The sequence below is a fragment of the Tupaia chinensis genome, unplaced genomic scaffold (genome assembly GCF_000334495.1).
Source record: "Tupaia chinensis unplaced genomic scaffold, TupChi_1.0 Scaffold000252_1, whole genome shotgun sequence".
Classification (NCBI taxonomy): Eukaryota; Metazoa; Chordata; class Mammalia; order Scandentia; family Tupaiidae; genus Tupaia; species Tupaia belangeri.
The window spans coordinates 635,180-658,476 of record NW_006159732.1 but is presented as its reverse complement, the minus strand read 5'-3'; the positions used below and the strand labels follow the sequence as shown (position 1 = coordinate 658,476).

General features: G+C 38.5%; 1 protein-coding gene across 1 annotated transcript in view; it reads right to left on the bottom strand.

The window, feature by feature from the left end:
• Positions 1 to 12,172: 12,172 nt before the first annotated feature.
• Positions 12,173 to 23,297, bottom strand: part of CDC5L (cell division cycle 5 like) — a 70,208-nt gene continuing 59,083 nt past the window's right edge. Inside the window, 2 exon segments of the mRNA XM_006172207.3 lie at positions 12,173 to 12,607; positions 13,880 to 14,092. Of these exon segments, the coding sequence (XP_006172269.1) occupies positions 12,503 to 12,607; positions 13,880 to 14,092 (318 nt within the window). The 3' untranslated portion in view covers positions 12,173 to 12,502.

Sequence of the window (23,297 nt, the reverse complement as noted above, 5' to 3'; positions counted from 1 at the left end):
TGATCACAGCACAATCCCTTTCCTCCAGTCCATTGGATTTTAGGCATACACGGACATATCTGGCAGTGACTGAACCATCAAAGCATTGTCCTCAAGAATGGGTTAATGTCACTTGGTGAAGACTGATTTCTAGCTTTCACAAAGAGGCTGGTTCTCACAAGAATGAGTTGTTATGAAAGAGAGAGCTGCCTGCAGCCACCAGTCTCTGTGTGTCTGTTCGCTATGTTGCCAGCTGACCTGATGTCAGCCTTTGGACGTTCCAGCCACCAGGATCATGAGTCAAATAAACTTTTCTTTCTTTATAAATCATCTAGTTGCAGGTATGTCTGTTAGCAATGTGATAGCAGACTAAGACAAGTAGTGTAAGACATTTTAACACTGTTAATTCTTCCAGTCCATGAGCGTAAGAAATCTTTCCATGTATCTGTGTCATCTTCAATTTCTTTCATCAGTGTTTTACAGTTTTCAGTATACTGGTCCTTAACGTTCTTGGTTAAATTTATTCCTAAAATTTAACCAATTTATTCCACTGAGATGGTTTTCTTGATTTCACTTCTGGCTAGGTAATTATTTATGTATAGAAATGTTACCAATTTTTGTATGTTGACTTTGTATCCTATAGTTTTACTGAATTTATTTATTAGTTCTAACAGGTGTTTTTTTTTTTTTTTTGAGTGGGAGTTTCCACATTAAGATCATGTCATCTGCAAATAAATCATTTTATTTCTTCCTTTCTCATATGGATGCCTTTTATTTATTTTTCTTATCTAATTGATCTTGCTAGTAGCTCCAGTACTATGATGAATACAAGTGGTGAGGGTGAGCATGAATCCTTGCCTTGAAAACAATCTTAGAGGAAAATCTTACAGCTTTTCCTCATTATGATGTTTTAATAAATGGTCTTTATTATGTTGAGGCACATTTTTTTCTATGCCTAAACTGTTCAGTTTTTCATCAAAAAAGGATGTTAAACTTTGTCAACTGCTTTTTCTGTGTCATTTGAAATTATGTGATTTTTATCTTTCATTCTATTAAAGTGATACATCACAATACTAGTGTATTAAGCTAGCCTTGCATACCACAGGTAAAATTTAATACGCTGAATTCAGTTTGCTAATATTCTGTTGAGGATTTTTCATCAATGTTCATTAGAGATACTGACCTGTAGTTTTTTGTGGCACACACTTCTTGTGGGTATCAATGTGATGCTAGCCTCACAGAGCATGTTTGGAAGTATTCCCTCTACCTCTATTTGTTAAGAAGTACTGGTATTAAACTTTGAATGTTTAATAGAATTTAGCAGAAAAGTTATCTGGTACTGAGCTGTTCTTTGTTGAAGTTTTAAATTATTAATCTCTTTGTTATTCGTCTGTTCAGGCGATTTCCTGATTCAATCTTGTTAACTTGTCTTTGTTCTAAAATGTTATCTATTTTCTCTTCCACCTCTTGGTAGCTATTGCTTTAACTGTGCTTTGTCTTTAGGGTCATACTGTAAAGCCATGTTTCTTCTGTTATAATTCCTCCAAGAAATGCTTCAGGATCTTGACCTGACGTTTAAAATTTTCCACTGAAAGCTCCACTACTACCTGCAGTCGATCTGGGCATAACGGTTTTGGTGCCCAATGAGCAGAAAGTTGTTTTGTTTTCTTGAGAAAGACTTTTTTGCTATAGGGTGCATGTGCTCACCTGAGAGAGAGCGAGAGAGAGAGAAAAATCATCCCCTATAGGGAATGGCCACACCACAATCCCTTCTCCTCCATTCTCCTCTCAGGATTTTGGGCATACACGCACATATGCCCAACATGAGTTTCAAGCTGCAGGTCTAGGACTCAAATTGCAGTTGACTACACCGGAGCCCGGCGATGAAACCATTAAGCCATCTGCGGTCCCAGAACAGAAAGTTTACTCAACTTTTAACTATTCAGCCAGAATTTTTGTAAGCTGAACCATTTGAGGTATCTATGGTTTGGGCTATTGTTTCTATTAATTATCCTCTTCAATTATGACATGAACAAATTGACATGGATGGTCTGCCACAGCAGGTGTCATCTTGAACATTCACTTGTTCCACCATTCACTCATTTGTAAACTGCTTATTTCTTTCACGGAATTGTCCCTTTCATTAAACATCAGTGATTTCAACACCACCCAAGTTGATCTTCCTTCAACGTGAACAAAACTCATGTTGCGCTGATTGGGGCTTTTTTAAAATCGATGTCTTCTTCCTGTTTCAAATTAGATTCTGTTCAGATCTATCACAAATTAGTATGAGTTCATTTTGGATGCAAAAGATTTTTGCAATCCATGCACAATTTCTTTAAAATACACTTTACCCATTAACCTTTTGAAGACCCCTTTCTTTCTTTGTAACAGTATAAAGAACATTTATTCTAACCTAATAGCTAAATAAAGAGAAACCTCTTTATGGGATAATGACAATTAGTTAATACAGAAAGAAAAACAATTAGAAAATCACAATTTTGCAAACATCCTAGCAAAAATTAATTCTATTTAAAAAATTTTAAAACTTGCTATAGCATGTGTGTGCTCACCATAGACAGGGAGAGACAAAGTGAGAAAGCAATCCCCAGGGGGATGACCACGCCATAATTCCCTCTCCTCTACTCTCTTCTCAGGATCCAGGCATATGTGCACATGTGTATGGATTATCTTTCAAGCCTCAAGGTCTGAGACTCAAACTGTGAAGTCGGCCATGTGGGATCCAGCCGCTTTAACCATGCCATGACTAACTCTTGACCAACAAAACTTTTAATAAAATATTTAAGCCCATCTTTAAAATTTTTAATCCATTAATTGTTGAGGTTGCCAACCTGTCTTTAAATGTTTACTCCCTTTCACTCACTCACTACTGGAGGTGAAACCCTTCCCAGTGTAGGCCACTGTTCTCGAACTAGTCCACAAGACGTCATGAATTACCTGCTGGCAAATGCAAGCTTCTCCTGTCCTTAGGTCTGTCAGATGCCCTGCTGCTTCCCTCTACTTTCTCCTGCACAGACACCAGAAATACCCAAATCTTGTGTATGTTGGTAATTTATCACCAGTTTTCTCATATTTTGGAGTTCCTGGGGACAGACTGTCATCTAGTTATGCTGTATAAATGTTAGCCAGCATTTTTTGGCTATGTTAAGTAGAGAGAGAAAAATTTCAAAAATCTAAAAAATACTCTAGCCATAACCACCTTCCCAGAATTTGACTTTGAAAGAGCTGCATGCATTGCTAATAAAACCAAACTTTAAAAAGAATTATCTGTGTAAACTCCTTCCCCTTGGCTTTATCTCTGGTTGAAAATGTGGCATAAAAGAAAGTATGCCAAGAAATCAAGAAACATTTCCAACAAACAGTCTAAGAAGTCCAAGAAGCCAGACATATATGAAAAAATTTTGATCCAAGCCCAGTCACTGTGGTGCAGCAGTACCACAAGTACCCTGCAAGGATGGAAGCCATAGGGGTCAAGAAGGATCAGATCCCTGGATTGAAAACACACCCAGCACTTATGCGGGCACCCAGAATCCTTGGGCTGGGAACCTTATCAAGGGTGCTTCTCTTTCTTGTGCACAGGTATGTGCTAGCATTTAAAAAAAAAAGTATATCCAAACCAAAGACTGGCCACCAGGGGACAACCACCAGATGAAATAAACTGTCCTGAATAATGAAGAGAACACATTCTATGGAGATTTCATACAGACAGACAAGAGGACTTCCAAAGGTTTATGGGAGAATGTAATTAAATTACAAGTTTATTTTGGTGTAAAAAACATTGCAATTTATGTATAGTTCTTTCATAATACACTTTCCAGTAACTCTTTGAAGCCCCATCTTTGTATATAAATAGACCCCAATCATGATGTAAAGGAGCTGTTAATGCAATTTAAACTGGTTCAGATAACTGCTTCGTTTTTGCTCAGAAGTTCAACAAACTACCGGCTTGAGTGTGACTTTGAAAACAATGGTTACTGTAAAAGCTTTAAGTTCATATTTTTGCCCTGCTTTGTGATACTGGAGCTGTAAACCAGAATACATATCCACTTTGCCAACGGACATGGCAGCAGCCACTGAGGGACCTTTACTTCTGTCCAATGCTTTTCCTTCTCATTGCTGTTCCTACCATGTCAGTCAGGTGTGTGGCTACCCTGCTAGCAGGTGGCTTCTGCCAGTGAGGAAGGGAGACCTGGGGGAACATTCTCTCCAGTTCTTTCCTCCAAGGGTCCTCCCTGCCTGCTACCCCAGACTGTGGCACCTCGACAAACCTTTCCCCTTTTCAATGAGAAGTGAATCTCTGCTTTGGAGAGGGGGAAGGTACAGCTCTTTCAAGTTCCTCAGTACAGGCAGGGGCTGATCCCACCTCATCTGCCATTCCTGGGTACTTCAAGATCTTTGCCCCTCCTAAGTATTAGGGGGTCGGGAAAGTCATGACATTATTTTTCTATGCAAAAATGCATCACAACTTTCCTAACAACCCAGTAGTTAACTCCCTGTTGCTAAGTAATCATTATTCATATTCTATCTTCCTTCTTTGAATTATTGCTGTGGTTTTCTTTCTCCTGAATGAATCCTAAGTCCTGAATGATATCATAATTATTTGTAAAATTTAAAAGATCATCTATTTTCTAAGTCACTAAAAAACTAAAAGTCAAGAAATTACAGTCCATTTAGAAAATAGAGAAATCAGTAAGAGCATAAAACATACTCACAGAAGACCACAATCAGCAATTAACATAAAAGCAAATGGATTAAACCCTTTTAAAATAGGGCCATCAGTCAAATGGATCAGACTCTACTAAAAGGCAAAGACTCATAATATGGGTTGAAATATAAAACCCAACAATACAATTAAGGTCCAGTCACAGCAGACTGTGCACCTCAGGAGGCTTCTCCATTTACATCCTTGTGGAAGATCAGGGTTCACTTCATAGGCCGACCTGCACATGCCAAGAATGTGTGTGTGTGCCTGCAACCCTCACCGACGGAAAAGGTTAGAGGTGAGGGGGTGAGCATTGTAGAATGAGACCCTGAAGCACTTGTCTCTCTCTCATGAAAGAAAGAAATGGGCTTTGCAGGGAGGAAAAAAAAGATGCTATTTACGAGACAACAAAAAATTATATATGAAAGTTAAAAACAAAAGGATAATTATCAAGCAAACATAAAAAAAAATTCTAATACTGATGAAAGTAAAATTCAAAGCAAAAAAAGGAGAAATAGAACCAAAAGTAATTTCAGCCTATTAAGGCTTCCTTATGAATTGTATACAACATACATTTACATGGTCACTAACTGTATCAAAATATCCAAAGCAAGAGCTCTAGACTAATGAAACAAAGAGAAATAACTATAATAGGAGACTTCAAGATAGCACTATTCTTCTAAGGTAATTGTAACCAAAAATAAGAAAATGAGGATGTGAATAATTAAATTGGTTGAATAGTCAGTTATACATTCATTCACCTCCTTCCAATACAAACTGAACAACCTTCACTTTTTTAAAAGGAAGTATTTATTTAATTCCATTTGTTATTTTTAAAATTTGACCAGAGAGGGACAGAGAGAGAGAGACAGAAAGCAAGAAAGCAAGCCAGCAGGTCCATGACTCCATCCACAGTCACCATATAGGAGGTCCAGCACCCCAACCACCACCACACTACCTGCTGGCTCTTAAACCTTCCTTTGTAAACCTTTGTTTTGTTTTTTACAAGATGCTAAACCTCAAAACCTCAATAAAGTTAAATAAAATAAACCATATTTTCTTTATACCAGGTAAAAATCCTTTAAGTAGCAATTTTTTTAAAAAGCCAAACTACACAGAAATTTTTAAATATTCTTAATTATTGAACCAAACTTTAACATGCAATGATAAACTACTTAGAAAATAAGACTGCTACACATCAAAATGATTGGAATGTGAACATATTTGAACTTAAAGGTAAGTCAAAGCCTTCAACATATCCATTTGGATGGAAACATCAGCTCAAAAAGTTAAGAGAAAACAAAGGAAATAAATTGAGAAGTTAATGTATTTTAAAACAAAATCACACTTGACCAATCAAAACACTAGTTTCTTTAAAGGGAAAACAGATACCTTAACAATTGCAAATAGTAGAACCAAGAGAAGTTAATTTCTTAGAACTTACAAGTAAGTGGCAAAATAGTAAAGAAATTTCTATTAAAACATTCTGCTAATAAATGTTTCAATGTCAACATCTGGAAAAGAATAAATTATTAAATTTAGTAAGTAATAAACATAAAAGGAGAAATTCATTTTCAAACAGAAAATTTTAAGTTAAATTTTAAAATAGATAACATACTAAGTCACAAGAGTTAACAATAAATTATTTCCAAAAAGGGTTCTGAACTCACGTTTTACAGTCTTCCAATTTTTCACGAAATAAATCACTCCCATGCACTACTGCTTAATGCACAGAAAAATACAAACAGCGCACTATTTGAAGAGCTAGCAAAATCCCAATGTCAAAATTTGCACAAACCCAAAAGACCCATCTCATTCATGTGAAGATATGTATTTCCTAAATAAGAAATTAGCAAATCAAATTCTAAAATATCAATGGGGTAGTCACGTTTTAGGAGAAATGTATTCCTATGGAAGATGCATGGTTGTCCAGCATTATCTAGTACTGTAGTGTAGTTTTTCTTACAACTGCCTATTATCCCAATATTATTTGTAGTACTTGGAAGAGGACCTCGCTTATGCTGATGGCTTCTTCTCAGCTCTTTATCACATTTAATTTCTGTTCCAAAGTTTGTGAGAAACATATGCTTTTTGTTTTCTTTTTCTGATATAGGGCATGATGTGCACTCACTGGAGGGAGAAAGGAGAGAAGGGGAAAGAGAGAAATCACCCACGGGGTTGGGTGGGCCGGAGGATGGCTATGCCACAATCCTTTTTCCTCCATTCTCCTCTCAGGATCTTGGACACACATGCACACATCTGGTATGTTTTCAACCATTCCACGCATCTCCCAAGGATGGCTCCTTCTAAAATGTCAATCACATTTATCTCTTATTTATTTATTTGTAGAGGTTTTTGCCTCAGGGTCCGTGTGCTCACTAGAAAGAGACAGACAGTGACAGGGAAAGTGAGAAATTACCTCCCAGGGGGGATGGCCATGCTGCAATTCCTTCTCTTCTATTATCCTCTCGGAATTTGGGGCATGCATTCATACTTGCTCGGTGTGAGTTTCAAGCCACCGGGTCCAGGATTTGAATCAAGGTCAGCCATGTCAAAGTCCAGCTACAAAACCACTACACCATCTGCGGGTCCCTCTTTTTTATTGTTTTTAGAGATTTTTGGTATAGGGCATGTGCACTCACTGGAGACAGAGAAACAGATAGAAAACAAGAAATCGCCCGCAGGGGGAATGGTCATGCCATAATCCCTTCTCCTCCCAGGAGCTTGGACACACAAGCATAATCACCAGCGTGAGTTTCAAGACCCCAAGTCCGGGATTCGAACTGCAGTCAGCCATGTGGGAATCCAGTGCCTTAACCATTATGCCACCTACTGGTCCCAATCACATTTATCTTAAATGTTACCTCTTCAAGAGTTCTCTTTGATCAATCACCTATGCTAAAGTAATCATCCTGCTGCCAGGTCTGGGGCTCGAACCACACAATCGGCCATGTGGGATATAGCCGCCTCAATCTCCACACTACCTGCTGGCCCTGAATATGCTTTTAAACACTTGTTTGAACACTACCATTTAGCAAATAACTGAGAGAGAACACGATTGATGTGAACCATTAAAACAGTCACCAAAACCATTCAGACTAGTGCTGTCAAAGAACCCCAGGCTCTGACAAAGGATGATGGACCATCTACCAGGTACAGTAACACTAATAGGTGGCAAAAGTGTGAGCATTTCCAATGTGCCGAGACTACTGCCAGTGTTAAAATTTTGCAATTCTTGTGATTTTAGGCTGTAAACATGTGTAAATACTAAGAGTTTGAGCACAAAGTGAATCTTCATTAACACTGTAAAACCAACTTAGTTTTAAAATCCATCTAATTTAAGTCTACATAAAATGCATATGAACTATAAATCTTTTTAATTTTTAAAATCCTATCTATCCAATTCCAGAAGTGCAAAGATATTTAATGCTGGAAACACCATAAGTTAGCAACATATCAAATGAGAAAAACTGTATGGTCCTCTTGATGTATGCCCAAAAACTATACCTTAACAAAATTCCAGAGCCATTTCTAATTCTCTCTTTTAAAAATAAAAGAGACACCTTTCCAGATAAAGAATGTCAAACTCAAGAGTCAACATAAATGGGGGACCAGCAGTTAGCGTAATGGCTATGTCACTGGACTCCCACGTAGTCAACCACGGTTTGAGTCCTGGACCCGGTGGCTTAAACTCACGCCGGGCACATGTGCGTGCGTGCCCAAGATCCCGAGAGGAGAATGAAGGAGAGGGGATTGTGGCGTGGCCATCCCCCTTGGGGGGTGATTTCTCGCTTTCTGTCTGTCTGTCTCTGTCTGGCGAGCACATGCGCCCTATAGCAAAAACCTCTCCAAAAAAAAAAAAAAGTCAACAGAACCACACAATCGGCCATGTGGGATATAGCCGCCTCAATCTCCACACTACCTGCTGGCCCTGAATATGCTTTTAAACACTTGTTTGAACACTACCATTTAGCAAATAACTGAGAGAGAACACGATTGATGTGAACCATTAAAACAGTCACCAAAACCATTCAGACTAGTGCTGTCAAAGAACCCCAGGCTCTGACAAAGGATGATGGACCATCTACCAGGTACAGTAACACTAATAGGTGGCAAAAGTGTGAGCATTTCCAATGTGCCGAGACTACTGCCAGTGTTAAAATTTTGCAATTCTTGTGATTTTAGGCTGTAAACATGTGTAAATACTAAGAGTTTGAGCACAAAGTGAATCTTCATTAACACTGTAAAACCAACTTAGTTTTAAAATCCATCTAATTTAAGTCTACATAAAATGCATATGAACTATAAATCTTTTTAATTTTTAAAATCCTATCTATCCAATTCCAGAAGTGCAAAGATATTTAATGCTGGAAACACCATAAGTTAGCAACATATCAAATGAGAAAAACTGTATGGTCCTCTTGATGTATGCCCAAAAACTATACCTTAACAAAATTCCAGAGCCATTTCTAATTCTCTCTTTTAAAAATAAAAGAGACACCTTTCCAGATAAAGAATGTCAAACTCAAGAGTCAACATAAATGGGGGACCAGCAGTTAGCGTAATGGCTATGTCACTGGACTCCCACGTAGTCAACCACGGTTTGAGTCCTGGACCCGGTGGCTTAAACTCACGCCGGGCACATGTGCGTGCGTGCCCAAGATCCCGAGAGGAGAATGAAGGAGAGGGGATTGTGGCGTGGCCATCCCCCTTGGGGGGTGATTTCTCGCTTTCTGTCTGTCTGTCTCTGTCTGGCGAGCACATGCGCCCTATAGCAAAAACCTCTCCAAAAAAAAAAAAGAGTCAACATAAATATCAAACACTATGGACATTCATTCCCATTAAAATCAGAAGAAAAAGAGTGGTACCATCATCGTCGTTATTTGACAACATTCTAAACATTTCAGCAGAGAAAACGTGCAAAAAAATTAAATTAGAAATATTTTGTTATCACAGATGACATCAAAGTACTTATTTTCTAGAAAATTCAAGGAAAATGACTACGAAAAGTAATGGAATTACATGACTAGATACCAGAAAAATGCCAATTTATGGACTGCTAAGACTACATAAGTGTTATCTCTCAAATCTTTCTACCTATCTTCCCCCATATTGCCTTAACCTAGTTTGAGTCACAAACAGTGCTTGCCTATATCCAACTCTTAAATTAACCATCTTCCCTGTCTCTAGCCTAGTGAGCTATTACCCAGTATGGCTACAGTGACATTTCTAAAACCCAATCTGATTATGTCATTCCTCTGCTTACAATGTTCTCATAGCTTCCCACAATATTTACAGTAAGATCTAAATTCTTTACCACGACCTTACATACACTGCCCTATATAACCAGAACTTAAATAAATGCCATTCTTGACACTCCAGCCATTGTCCTCCTTTATGTTCCTGAGATACACCAAAGAGGCTTTGTGCTGATGCTTGCAATGCTTGGGATGCTCATTCCTGGCATCTCACAAGGATGGCTCCCTCTAAAATGTCAACCACATTTATCTTAAGTGCTACCTCTCAAGAGAACTCTTTGATCATCTACGCTAAAGCAGTCACCCAGTCACTATCTCCTATCGCACTATTTTTATTTCTCCCATAGAATCTAAAACTCAAGATAAGATACATTTCCCTGCCTAGATTCAGTACCTTCTCCTCCCCATAATGTCACCTCATAAGGACAAGAACTTTGTCTTAGTCATTGTTCATCTCTAATAACACTTAAGTGTCTGATAATACTGACATAACAGTCACTCAATAAATACCTGGACTTAACTGTCATTCTCAACAGACTTCAAGCTCCACATCAGGAACCAAGACTATTTTATTCATTGCTCTATCTCCAAAACTCTGGCACAGGATATGTATTTAATAATACCTAATGAATAATAAGTAAAAATTCACTCCTTCCCTCCCCCCATTAATCCCTAATATTCCAAGATTAGGTAAATGTTTTTGGTGAGCCCAATGCAACACTAGTCTACATTATCTTGTATCAATTAATATTATATTATACTAAAACTTTTTTGGGGGGGAAGAACGGGATAGAGAGCATATACACTTGCCAGAGAGACTGAGAGAGAGCAAGAGGAAGAGAGCATACTCCTATGTGGAATGGCCATGCCACAATCCCTGCTCCTCCATCTCTCCCTCTTGGGATTTTGAGCATGCATGCACATATGTACATCCTGCATGTTTCTCAAGTCACTGGGCTCAGAATTACATAGTTGGCCACGTGAGATCCAGTTTGCTGGCCTCTAAGTCATTTTATATGAGTTGTTATAAAATGAGATCTTCCCTCCTTCACCCATTCTTCAATTTGTTTAAAAAAAGAATTCTTTTATTTAACATTATTTATTTGTAATTTGACCAGAGGTGGGGGAGAGAGAGAGTAAAAGTGAGAAATCAAGCCATCAGGTCTGGGACTCGAACCACAGTCAACCATGTGGGAGTCAGTATCCTTAACCACCATGAATGACACTTGCCAGGCCTCCCCATTCTTCAAATTCTACATCTATATGATTAACTGGCTTGTTAAGCTAAATGCAGAGCTTTAATAAGCTTAATGGCCTCTTTGAAATTAACTATAAAATGCCTCTGTCAAAAAAAAAAAAAAGAAAGAAAGAAAGAAAGAAAATAACAGGTCAAAAAAAGTAAAATTTTGGGAACCAGCAGTTAGCGTAATGGCTATGTCGCTGGACTCCCAGGTAGTCGACCGTGGTTCGCGTCCTGGACCCGGTGACTTAAAACTCACGCCGGGCGCGTGTGCGTGCGTGCCCAAGATCCCGAGAGGAGAATGGAGGAGAAGGGATTGTGGCGTGACCATCCCCCCGGGGGGTGATTTCTCGCTTTCTGTCTCTATGTCTCTCTCTGTCTGTCTGGCAAGCGCATGCGCCCTATAGCAAAAACCTCTCAAAAAAATAAAATAAAAGTTTTAAGTTCTAGTACATAAACTCTGATCATTAAAAAAGTCAGGATGCATTTTTGCATAGAAAAACAGAAAAATTGCATCATGACTTTTCCAATGACCTAATTGCTGGTAGAGAAGAGACCTTCCATAAAGTGATACTGAAAAAAATTTTGAGGTTCTAAAAAGTAGCCCATCCACAGCAGTGTGTACTACTACGAAGCTGTCTCCAAAGGCTGGAACCACAATGGGAGAGCCACATTCAATTCCTGTTCCGACCTAAAGGCCAGATGAGTTGTCTGTAGTCCTAGTCACTCAGGGAGGCCAAGGTAAAAGGATCACAAGGAACTGTAGTTTAAAAATAAAAAAAAGTTAATCTATATTGTCAATACATAGCGAAATGACCATCCTGTGCTGAAGCTAACAAAACCCAAAGCCAAGATACTGGATCACCATTCTGATTGCCAAGAGGTGCTCATTACACATGTGATACGGAATATATAACTGCTAGTCTGCCTGGGCTCCAAGTATCTAAGTGCTTCAAATAAAAGGCTACATTATCAATTTTTTACATTTTGTTTTTATTCAAGAGTTTACTCACAGGCAGCACTTTAAAATCAGGCTTTTAAAATTAAAGGCCAAAACTAAAAAAATCTTACAAACATGACACTGCTAAAAGAATGATCGCCTTAATAATTTAAAGCCTAAAACGTACATCGTGGGGAGTTAAAGTCTACACACAGATTGTGTAACACCAATATCACTGAAAATAAACAACCAAAACCACAGATGGTGGGTAAATTTGTCAATGAAGATAAGCATCAGTTTCAGCCTTCCAGAGTATGAAAACCAGCAATTAATTAATCCTATGACAGAATATAAACTATTCTTCAGAATTTTGACTTTAAAGTCTCTTTCTCCAGCAGCAAATCAGCATATCTATGTTGAAGTTCCTTTTCTCTTTCCTGTTGTCGCTGAACATCTTCTTTTAGACACTTGGGAGACAAAAAAAAAAATTTAATAATTATTTCATATCAAAGTACAATGAAAATTAAAAAGATCTAATGATCTTAGAAACAGCTGAGTTCGTTCATGATTAATATAAATATTCCCTAAAGAGAAACAAATACAGCAAAGATTTTTGCTATAAAACCAGTACTACTGCCATTTTTTTGTTTGGCTGGATGATTACCATCTTACTGTAAAATTTCTGCTGCTCGCTCAAATAAACAATCCATTATTGTCTTAATCAAGATCCGCCAATCCACAAAAGCCCTAACTGTCCTTTAATTAGGTGGGTACCACCATGCTCACTTGGGAGATAAATCTAAACAAATCTGACTAAAGGAACTGGATGGATGCTTTAGAATGACCATATCCATTCTCAGTATCACAATTATAAAACAGACATTGATTTAACTTCCCCTCATAAAGCTACGTGACTGGAACACAATTAAGTTTGAAGGGGACAAATCACTCCATTTCATAGTATATTATAAACAAAACAAAAAATGAGTGAAAGGTAAGCATCACAGCCACCACATGCTAAGTCTACCTATACATTTCAATTCGACATCAGAAAGTCAAAAACTTTTAGGCTCTTATCAAAAAAAGCCTGGCAACTGGGACCAGCAGTTGATGTAATGGCTATGTCGCTGGACTCCCATGTAGCCGACCACAATTCAAGTCCCGGACCCGGTGGCTTAAACTCACTCTGGGTGCATGTGCATGCGTGCCCAAGATCCCAAGAGGAGAAAGGAGGAGAAGGGATTGTAGCATGGCCATTCCCCCAGAAGGTGATTTCTCACTTTCTGTCTCTCTGTCTCTCTCTTTCTGGTGAGCGCAAGCACCCTATAGCAAAAACGTCTCCAAAAAAATTTTTTTAAAAAAGCCTGACAAGGGAACCAGCAGTTAGCGTAATGGCTATGTAGCTGGACTCCCCCGGCGTCCACCGCGGTTCACGTCCCGGACCCGGTGGCTTAAAAAACTCACGCCGGGCGCGTGTGCGTGCGTGCCCAGGATCCCGAGAGGAGAATGGAGGAGAAGAGATTGCGGCGTGACCATCCCCCCTGGGGGGTGATTTCTCGCTTTCTGTCTCTATGTCTCTCTCTGTCTGTCTGGCGAGCTTTTTTTTTAATCACAAAAAAAAAAAAAAAAAAAAAAAAAAAAGCCTGACAATTATCACCTTCACAAGCAGACTGCAGAGAAGGAAGAAAATGAAGCTAATAATTCTTTAAACAATGCTTCAAGGCAATACAGAACATTACCTCTAGCCTCCGGGGAATAGCAGAATCTTCATGTTTCTTGAGTTCTTCAAAAGTACGTAACTCCAAGTGAGCCTGCTCAATCTGGTCCCATAAGTCATTCAACTGTTTCATGAGCCCCATAGCATGAGACTGGTAACCCCCAAGCAAAATGTTCATTTTCTTTTCCATCTTTGCAGCTCTCTTAGCCTCTGTTGTCATGTGACCCCTGTTTATCTGGGGGGATACAGGAAGATCATATCAGCATATATGAGAAAAGCAGGCTATTAAATAACATAACTAAAAAGATTAACCACTGGTTCCCCTACATGATTTAAGAATAAATATACTAGTGCTTCTTATACCTCAAATACTATAACATAAAGTTTAGCCTATGAATTTATCTTGCATCTGAAGGGTTTTATTGTTATTTTTGCCAGAAGACATGTGAACAAGGAGAGCAAATACCCTCCAACAGGGGCTGGTCATACCACAATTCTCTTTCCTCCATTCTCTATCCCATCAGGATATGTGGACACGTGTCCAGCATGTTTTTTCCCAAGCCACCAGAGCCAGGACTCAAGCCACGATAGGTCATGTGGAATCTAACCATCTGCACAGATAAGGCTTAACTACGGGCCAGCCCTGCACCTGAAGGGCTTTACCAGTTAGTTCCATTCCAAATAATCTACAATCTAAAATAACTTCACCCATGATTCAATCTCAAAGCAGTTTTGAATTTCACATTATGAAAAAAGAACTACTGTCAAGCATGCTTCTGCTACTATTCATCTGCATGATTTTGCTACTAGCATCAAGCCACCTTTATCATCTAAATGTCAAAAATCAATTTTTGCAACATATGCCTAGTACATCTTTGTAACTGAATACTCCATTCAAATAATATACCATAGTTGTGATAAAACCCTCTCAGACTATGAAATTACTAGTTTATTGTTATAATCCTAAATTTAGCATACATCCTGCAAAAGGAATAGAATACCAGTATCACATAAGGTGGTATTTTATTTTTTAATTTTAAGAAATGAAAAGATATAGTCTTAAAAGAAATGATAATTTTCCTATCAAACATTTTATTGGGCACAGATCACTCCAAAATTATAGAGAAAGAACTAAAAACATAGAAACTCATTAAAGAACAAGCAAGAGACAACAGAACAAAGATTTCAACAAAATTTGGAGCATGTAAACTGACACAGCAAGGTAGAGAAAGCTCCAGCTGGGAGGAGCCAAAAAGAGGTGGGTGAGAAGGGTGCAGGTGTATAATACATAATCCTGTTAATGTAACATCTTCTCTAAGTATGTATTCTAGTCCCCACAATATACTCACTTCCTTTTTTTTTCTAATTGTTTGTTTTGTTTTGTTTTGTTTTTAAAAACTGCCAGTTGGCACATGCACTCTTCAGTGAGAAAGACAGACAGAATCCCCCAAAGCAGCATGGCCATAGCACAATCCTTTTCCCTCCATTTCTCCATTCTGGCAGAATTTCAGTCATGCATGCACATGCATCCAGCCCATTCTTTGCTTTGTGTGTGTGTGTGTTTTAAAGAATTATTTATTGGGACCAGCAGACAGTGTAATGTTTATGTCGCTGGACTCTCACATGGCCAATTGAGGTTTGAGTCCCAGACTCGGTAGCCTGAAACTCACACTGGGCATGTGTGCGTGCCTGTTCAAAATTCCAAGAGGAGAATAGAGGAAAAGGGACTACAGTGTGGCCAACCCCCCGGGGTGGTGATTTCTCACTTTCTGTCTGTCTCTGTCTCTCCAGTAAGCACATATGCCCTATAGCATGCGGGGGAAAAAAAAGAAAAAAACTCTATCTAAAAAATAAAATAATTATTTACTGTATTTTTTTATTATAATTGTTTTTAATTTGACCAGAGAGGTAAAGTGAGAAAGCATACTACCAGATCCAGGACTCGAACGGCAGTCAACCATATGAGAGTCCAGCACCTTAACCCCCATGCTACCTATTGACCCCTAGCCAATTTTTTTAAGCCACCAGGGCTGGGATCAAACCATGATCAGTCATGTGGGATCAGGTTTTCTATGCATAGCACTTAACTGCTGTGCTACAGGGCCGACCCCTCACTCCGCATTTTTTTTTTTTTTTTGAGAGGTTTTTGCTTTAGGGCACATACGTTCCTCAGACAGACAGAGAGAAAGAAAGCGAGAAATCACCCCCCAGGGGGGATGGCCACACCACCATCCCTTCTCCTCCATTCTCCTCTTGGGTTCTTGGGCACACACACACATGTGAGTTTAAGCCACCGAGTCTGGGACTCAAACCGCAGTCAACTACATGGGAGTCCAGCGACATAGTCAATGCTGGTCCCCACTCCGCATCTACAAGTGCCTCCTTTCAACATATGACTCTTAATAATCATGAGGTCAAAGTCTTACAAGTAACTGTTAAGCCTGTGCTAACTTCTGTGTGTGTCTGCTCCTTCCTTCCTCCCTTTCCCCACTTCTCTAAGTAGTTCCAGAATATACGCCCAAAAAATACTTTGTGTAAGGTCAAAATAATGTAATTAAAAGTATTCTGTAACAAGGGAGACAGTGAAATAATGTAAAACTTTTTCTGATATTGAATATTCAGTAATAAAAGAAAATAAAGTACTAATACATGTTAGAACATGAATGAAACTTGAAAACATTATGTTAAATAAGTCATTCATGAAAATATATAATTCTACTTAAATGAACTGTCAGGAATAGGTAAATTATAGATACAGAAAGATTAACCTACATCTTGAACAGGTTGGGAGGAACAGGAATGACTACTAAGTCATTAGTAGTTAGGGTTTTGTTTTGCTTTTGTTTTTAGGGAGAGATTTTTGCTATAGGGCACATGCACTTGCCAGAGAGAGAGAGAAAGCAAGAAATCATGGGGAGGGCCAGTCAGATTTCCTTCTCCATCTCCTCCCAGGATCTTGGGCTCGCACACACACATGCCCACTGTGATTTTGAAGCCACCAACTGGGTCCAGGACTCGAACAGCAGTCGGCTATGTGGGAGTCCAGCAACGTAACCACTACACCATCTGCTGGTCCCAAGGGGTATAGGTTTTCTTTCTGACAAAAATGTTCTAAAATTGATTGTGGAGATGGCTACAAAACTCTGAATATGCTACAAACCAAATAAATTGTACACTCTCAATGTTGAGCTGTGTAACATGTAATTTGTATCTTAGAAGACTATTTTTTAAAGAATAATTTATTTAATTTTATTTATTCATTTATTTTAATTTGACAAGAGAGATTGAGAGAGAGAGAAGGAAAGGCAAGGCACCAGACTCAGGATTTGAACCATGGTCGGCCATGTGGGAATGTCCAGCATCTTAGCCACCACACCACCTGCTGGTCCCCCTCAGAAGATCATTATAAAAGTAAAGTAGGCCACTACTTGATGCAATAAAACAGACTTCACCCCACATGAAACAGTAAAATTAAATTCAAAGCAGAACAAGAATATACAAAATGACTTCAAACAGTTCACAGCAAAATGGAATTACAGGGGCCAGCAGGTGGCGTGGTAGTTAAGGGTGTTGGACTCGCACATGGCCAAGCACGGTTCAAGCCCTGGACTTGGTGGCTTGCTTTTTCACTTTTTCTCTCTCTCGCTCTTTCTCTCGTCAAATTAAAATAAATAAAGTTAAATAATTCCTTTAAAAAATGGAATTACAGTACGGGACCAGCAGTTAGCATAATGGCTATGTTGCTGGATTCCCATGTAGTCGACCGCAGTTCATGTCTCGGACCCGGTGGCTTAAAACTCACACTGGGTGCATGTGCATGCATGCCCAAGATCCTGAGAGGAGAATGGAGGAGAAGGGATTGTGGTGTGGCCATCCCCCCGGGTGGTGATTTCTCGCTTTCTGTCTCTCTGTCTCTCTCTGTCTATCTGGCAAGTGCACGCACTCTATAGCGAAAACCTCTCCAAAAAAAAAAGAGGAATTATGGTACAAGTTTATTGCTGTACAAAAAAATTCTAAAATTTATGTATACCTTTTCATAATACATTTTCCATGATTTAATGACTGTTACACCTGAGTGATGCTATATGAAAACTGAAACCACTAAGTTTAAAAACTGCTCTATAAAAGATTTTTTTAAATTCAGTATCTTCTCTAAAGGTCAATTTTTTAAAAACTGTATGTACACCACAGACCATGAAACATCAATATATAATGAAATAGAACAGAGACATTTAAACTTACTAGTATGTCAACTATTTTAACACAAAGAAGTGTACACATAAAATGTTAAATTACAAGGCCAGCAGGAACTGAGGTGATTAAAGCACTGGACTCCCACATGGTTGATTGTGGTGTGAGTCCCAGTCCCAGCAGCCTAAAAATTACACCAGGCACGTGCAGGCATGTGCTCAAAATCCTGAGGAAAATAAAGAAGGGATTACAGATGGCCATCCCCCATGGGGATGCTTTCTCACACTTTCCCTCTTTCTCTTTCCAATAATCACATGTGCCTTACAGCAAAACCGGGAAAGAAAAAAAAAAAAAAAAGTCCCATCTACACTTACTGAAATCTGAGCTTTTTATACTCACTCTCTTAAAATCAATCCACATCTGAGTCAGCAAGTGGCATAGTGGTTAAGATACTGGACTTCCACGTGGCCAACAGTGGTTCAATTCCTGGACCTGGTAGCTTGAAAATCACACTGGCCATGTGTGCATGCATGCCCAAAATCCCTGGAGGAAAATGGAGAAGAGATTGTGGTATGACCACTCTCGCTGCCTCTCTCTGTATCTCTCCAGCATGCACACACCCTGGGAGGCGGGGGGGGGGACCCACATCTCGGGGCTGGCAAGTGGCATGATGAAGGGCATTGTACTCTCACATGGCTGACCATGATTCGGGTCCTGGACCTGGTAGCTTGCTTCCTCACTTTCCCTCTCTCTCTGTCTCTCTCTGATCAAACTGGAAAATAATAATAATAAATAAAGTTAAATAATTCTTTAGAAAAAAATATCTCAAATTTCAGTTATAAAACTTTACAAAATATGAATTTACCATCCTGTTTTTCAAAGTGAAGTCATTCCTTGAGACATTATTGTATCAAGCCAAGATTAATCCAATTTAGGTAACTCTAAGAGTGATACCAGTTTGAAGAAACATGGGAAAAGTCCCATTTACTAAAATTTGCTATCTGCAGGGTCAGCAGGTGGCCTAGAGATTAAGGTACTACATTCTATGTGGCTGAGAATATGATTTGAGTCCTTGAAAATCACACTGAGTGTATGTGCGTGCTCAAAATCCCAAGAGACTAGAAGTGAAAGGACTGCAGTGAGGCTAACCCACTGGTATTTTCTCACTTTTCCTCTCTCTAGTTCTCTCTCTCTAGTGAGTTCACATACCCTATAACAAAAACTAAAAAAACAAACAAACAAAAAAAATTTGCTATCTGCTAGGTATGCAGTAACTCCATTAATGTTATATGACCTCAAATTCACACTTTCATTAAATAAAAACTACTGCCCACCCAAATTAATAGCTAAGGAAAATTGAGACCCAGAAAGATCAATTGCCTCACATCACACAGCTATCATATGATGATGCTATACAGTTATGTCCTACTTGATTGTCTAACACATTAGGACACACCACTGCTAAAAAACTCAATGTTTTGGTTTCAGTCCCGAAATTCAAACATGTCTGAAGAAGTTCAAGCTACAAGACTAATACTAGCTGACAAGTCCTTGAAAAATAAAAGTATTTTAAGCACATCTAAACAAGACTTTAGTTAAATGAAGCTGTCCATCATTCATTCTCTGATTTAGATATTAACCCAAGAATTTTATTTGACACTTGAGAAAAGCCTTCCCCAGTATGTATTTCTAAATTCCTAATTCTTTTATACTTAGCAAGTTATAAAACTATTAAAGAGGCATAGCTGCAATGGCACACAATAGCACCAACTGTTTGGGAGGTTGCAAGTCATATGGAAGGCCCAGGTTCAATTCTCAGGCCAACCTGAACACATCAGGAGTGTTTGCGTAATGCCTATGATACTAGCTAATTGAGAGGCTGGGGCCACCATGTTGCGATCCTATTAAAAATACCTCTCTCTGTGTCTCTCTCCTCTTATCCTCTCTCTCATATAAAAAATAATAATAATAATAATATATATATATATATACACACACACACACACACACATAAATATATATATGAGAGGGAGATATGTGGGGGGGGGGACCCACATCTCGGGGCTGGCAAGTGGCATGATGAAGGGCATTGTACTCTCACATGGCTGACCATGATTCGGGTCCTGGACCTGGTAGCTTGCTTCCTCACTTTCCCTCTCTCTCTGTCTCTCTCTGATCAAACTGGAAAATAATAATAATAAATAAAGTTAAATAATTCTTTAGAAAAAAATATCTCAAATTTCAGTTATAAAACTTTACAAAATATGAATTTACCATCCTGTTTTTCAAAGTGAAGTCATTCCTTGAGACATTATTGTATCAAGCCAAGATTAATCCAATTTAGGTAACTCTAAGAGTGATACCAGTTTGAAGAAACATGGGAAAAGTCCCATTTACTAAAATTTGCTATCTGCAGGGTCAGCAGGTGGCCTAGAGATTAAGGTACTACATTCTATGTGGCTGAGAATATGATTTGAGTCCTTGAAAATCACACTGAGTGTATGTGCGTGCTCAAAATCCCAAGAGACTAGAAGTGAAAGGACTGCAGTGAGGCTAACCCACTGGTATTTTCTCACTTTTCCTCTCTCTAGTTCTCTCTCTCTAGTGAGTTCACATACCCTATAACAAAAACTAAAAAAACAAACAAACAAAAAAAATTTGCTATCTGCTAGGTATGCAGTAACTCCATTAATGTTATATGACCTCAAATTCACACTTTCATTAAATAAAAACTACTGCCCACCCAAATTAATAGCTAAGGAAAATTGAGACCCAGAAAGATCAATTGCCTCACATCACACAGCTATCATATGATGATGCTATACAGTTATGTCCTACTTGATTGTCTAACACATTAGGACACACCACTGCTAAAAAACTCAATGTTTTGGTTTCAGTCCCGAAATTCAAACATGTCTGAAGAAGTTCAAGCTACAAGACTAATACTAGCTGACAAGTCCTTGAAAAATAAAAGTATTTTAAGCACATCTAAACAAGACTTTAGTTAAATGAAGCTGTCCATCATTCATTCTCTGATTTAGATATTAACCCAAGAATTTTATTTGACACTTGAGAAAAGCCTTCCCCAGTATGTATTTCTAAATTCCTAATTCTTTTATACTTAGCAAGTTATAAAACTATTAAAGAGGCATAGCTGCAATGGCACACAATAGCACCAACTGTTTGGGAGGTTGCAAGTCATATGGAAGGCCCAGGTTCAATTCTCAGGCCAACCTGAACACATCAGGAGTGTTTGCGTAATGCCTATGATACTAGCTAATTGAGAGGCTGGGGCCACCATGTTGCGATCCTATTAAAAATACCTCTCTCTGTGTCTCTCTCCTCTTATCCTCTCTCTCATATAAAAAATAATAATAATAATAATATATATATATATATACACACACACACACACACACATAAAAATATATATGTGAGGGGGATATGTATAATATTCACATACACATAAATACATATATACATGCATAGGCACATAAATACATATATATGTGGATATAGATACACACAAAGAGAAACATACATATAAACAAATAGCTCTCAGAAAAATTTCAGGGGAAAAAGGTTACATTTAACAACTTTTTGATGCTAGAGTGAGTGGGCGTGGGTGCGTGTCCACATGTGTGAGAGAAAAAAAGAAAAGGACCCCCAAATGGGCCTAGTCACACCACAATCCCTTTCCTCCTTTCTTCCAATTTTCTCTCCTGCCAGGATCACATACATGCTGCCTTCATGTAAGCCACCAGAGCCAGAACTCAAACCCTGGTCAGTTACACGGCTTCTGGCTTCTCTGCACAGTGCCTGCCTAATCATTGCATTACGAAACTGGATCACATTTAAAAACTTTTTAAAAAGTAGGGCAGAATATAGCCACCATTTAATTATTCAGAGATTTCTGCCAAAGCTAATCTTTGATTTTAAAAGAAAGCAAGTGGTCAGATTTCTTTTTGTAAATATATTTACAATATTATACTATTAAGAAACATAGTCCACGATGAACCAAATTTAAACACTGTCACTCTTTCATCCCAAGAAAAAAAAAAGTGTGTGTGTACACCAAAATGCTTAAGATGATTATGTCTGGACGGTAGCCTTCTTTTATTCCTTATTTCTTCTACTTCTTTAAAATTTTCTACAAAGCACAGGTGGTGTTTTTAGGAAAATGCCTACAAATGTTATTTTTTAAATGCATAGAAGAGAAACTGTCTAGAAAGAACTGGCCAGAGACCAATGGAAAACTGATGGTCCCCAGGAGATGAATCAGTAGAACCATAAGTGTTTCCTTGGGTCATTACAAAAGGGAGCTGTATGGGACTTATAAAAGTGTAATTGTTACTTTCAACCTCGCTAAGTTTGTTAAGGTTACTAAGCTTAAGTAATTCCAAAATAAACACATTATCCTTGGGTCTCTAATACTGTCTTCAGTTGAAGTCTGTTACAGCGAAGTTCAGAAACATTAAGAGCATCCCACACTGAAACTCTTACTTAGGAACCCAGAATATAACTTTATACCACTAGAAAAACAGGTTTAAGACCCAGGAGAGGCAAGGGGTAGGCCTTCAGAAGAAGATACTTTCATGGCTCCTGAGAACTAGTCATTTCAGGGAAAAAAGAGAAATGAAGATGTTCTACTTATAAATTCAGCCTTCAGTCCACAAACTTAAGTGGTAGGAAGCGCCTCAAGCCTTCTGTCTCTGTCTCTACCTCTGTATCTCTCTACCTCTGTCTCTGTCTTCTCATGTTTTTTGGTAATTTTTCCTTCTTAAAATTTTTAGGATAAAGTACTTTCTCAGCTTTCAGCCTCTCCTTTACCTTTATCTTGTTAATAATCTTCTCTCCCTCTCCCACCAAGGAGAGGCAAGGGGCAGGCCTTCAGAAGAAGACACCTTCAGGGCTCCTGAGAACTGGTGATTTCATGCAGTGCGCTTCGGTTTTCTGTATTTTGCTTTTTAAAAAATAATAATAAATTTTTTCTTTTCTTTTTTCCTTTTTTTTCTGTTTCTTGGTGGTTGTTGTTTCTCTTTCTCTCTCTGTTTGCTTTTCTTTTCCTTTTTTATGTCATCTCTCTGCTCTTCAATCTCCATTTGCTGTGTTCCTAGACAGATCTAAGGGAACTCTAGCCAAATATCCAAATACTATTAGGGTTAACATATTCCCCAATATCTACTGAATCTGCTGTGCAAAGGGATCAAAACGGAATGGCAAAGAGATTCCAGATCACCTCTTTCTGC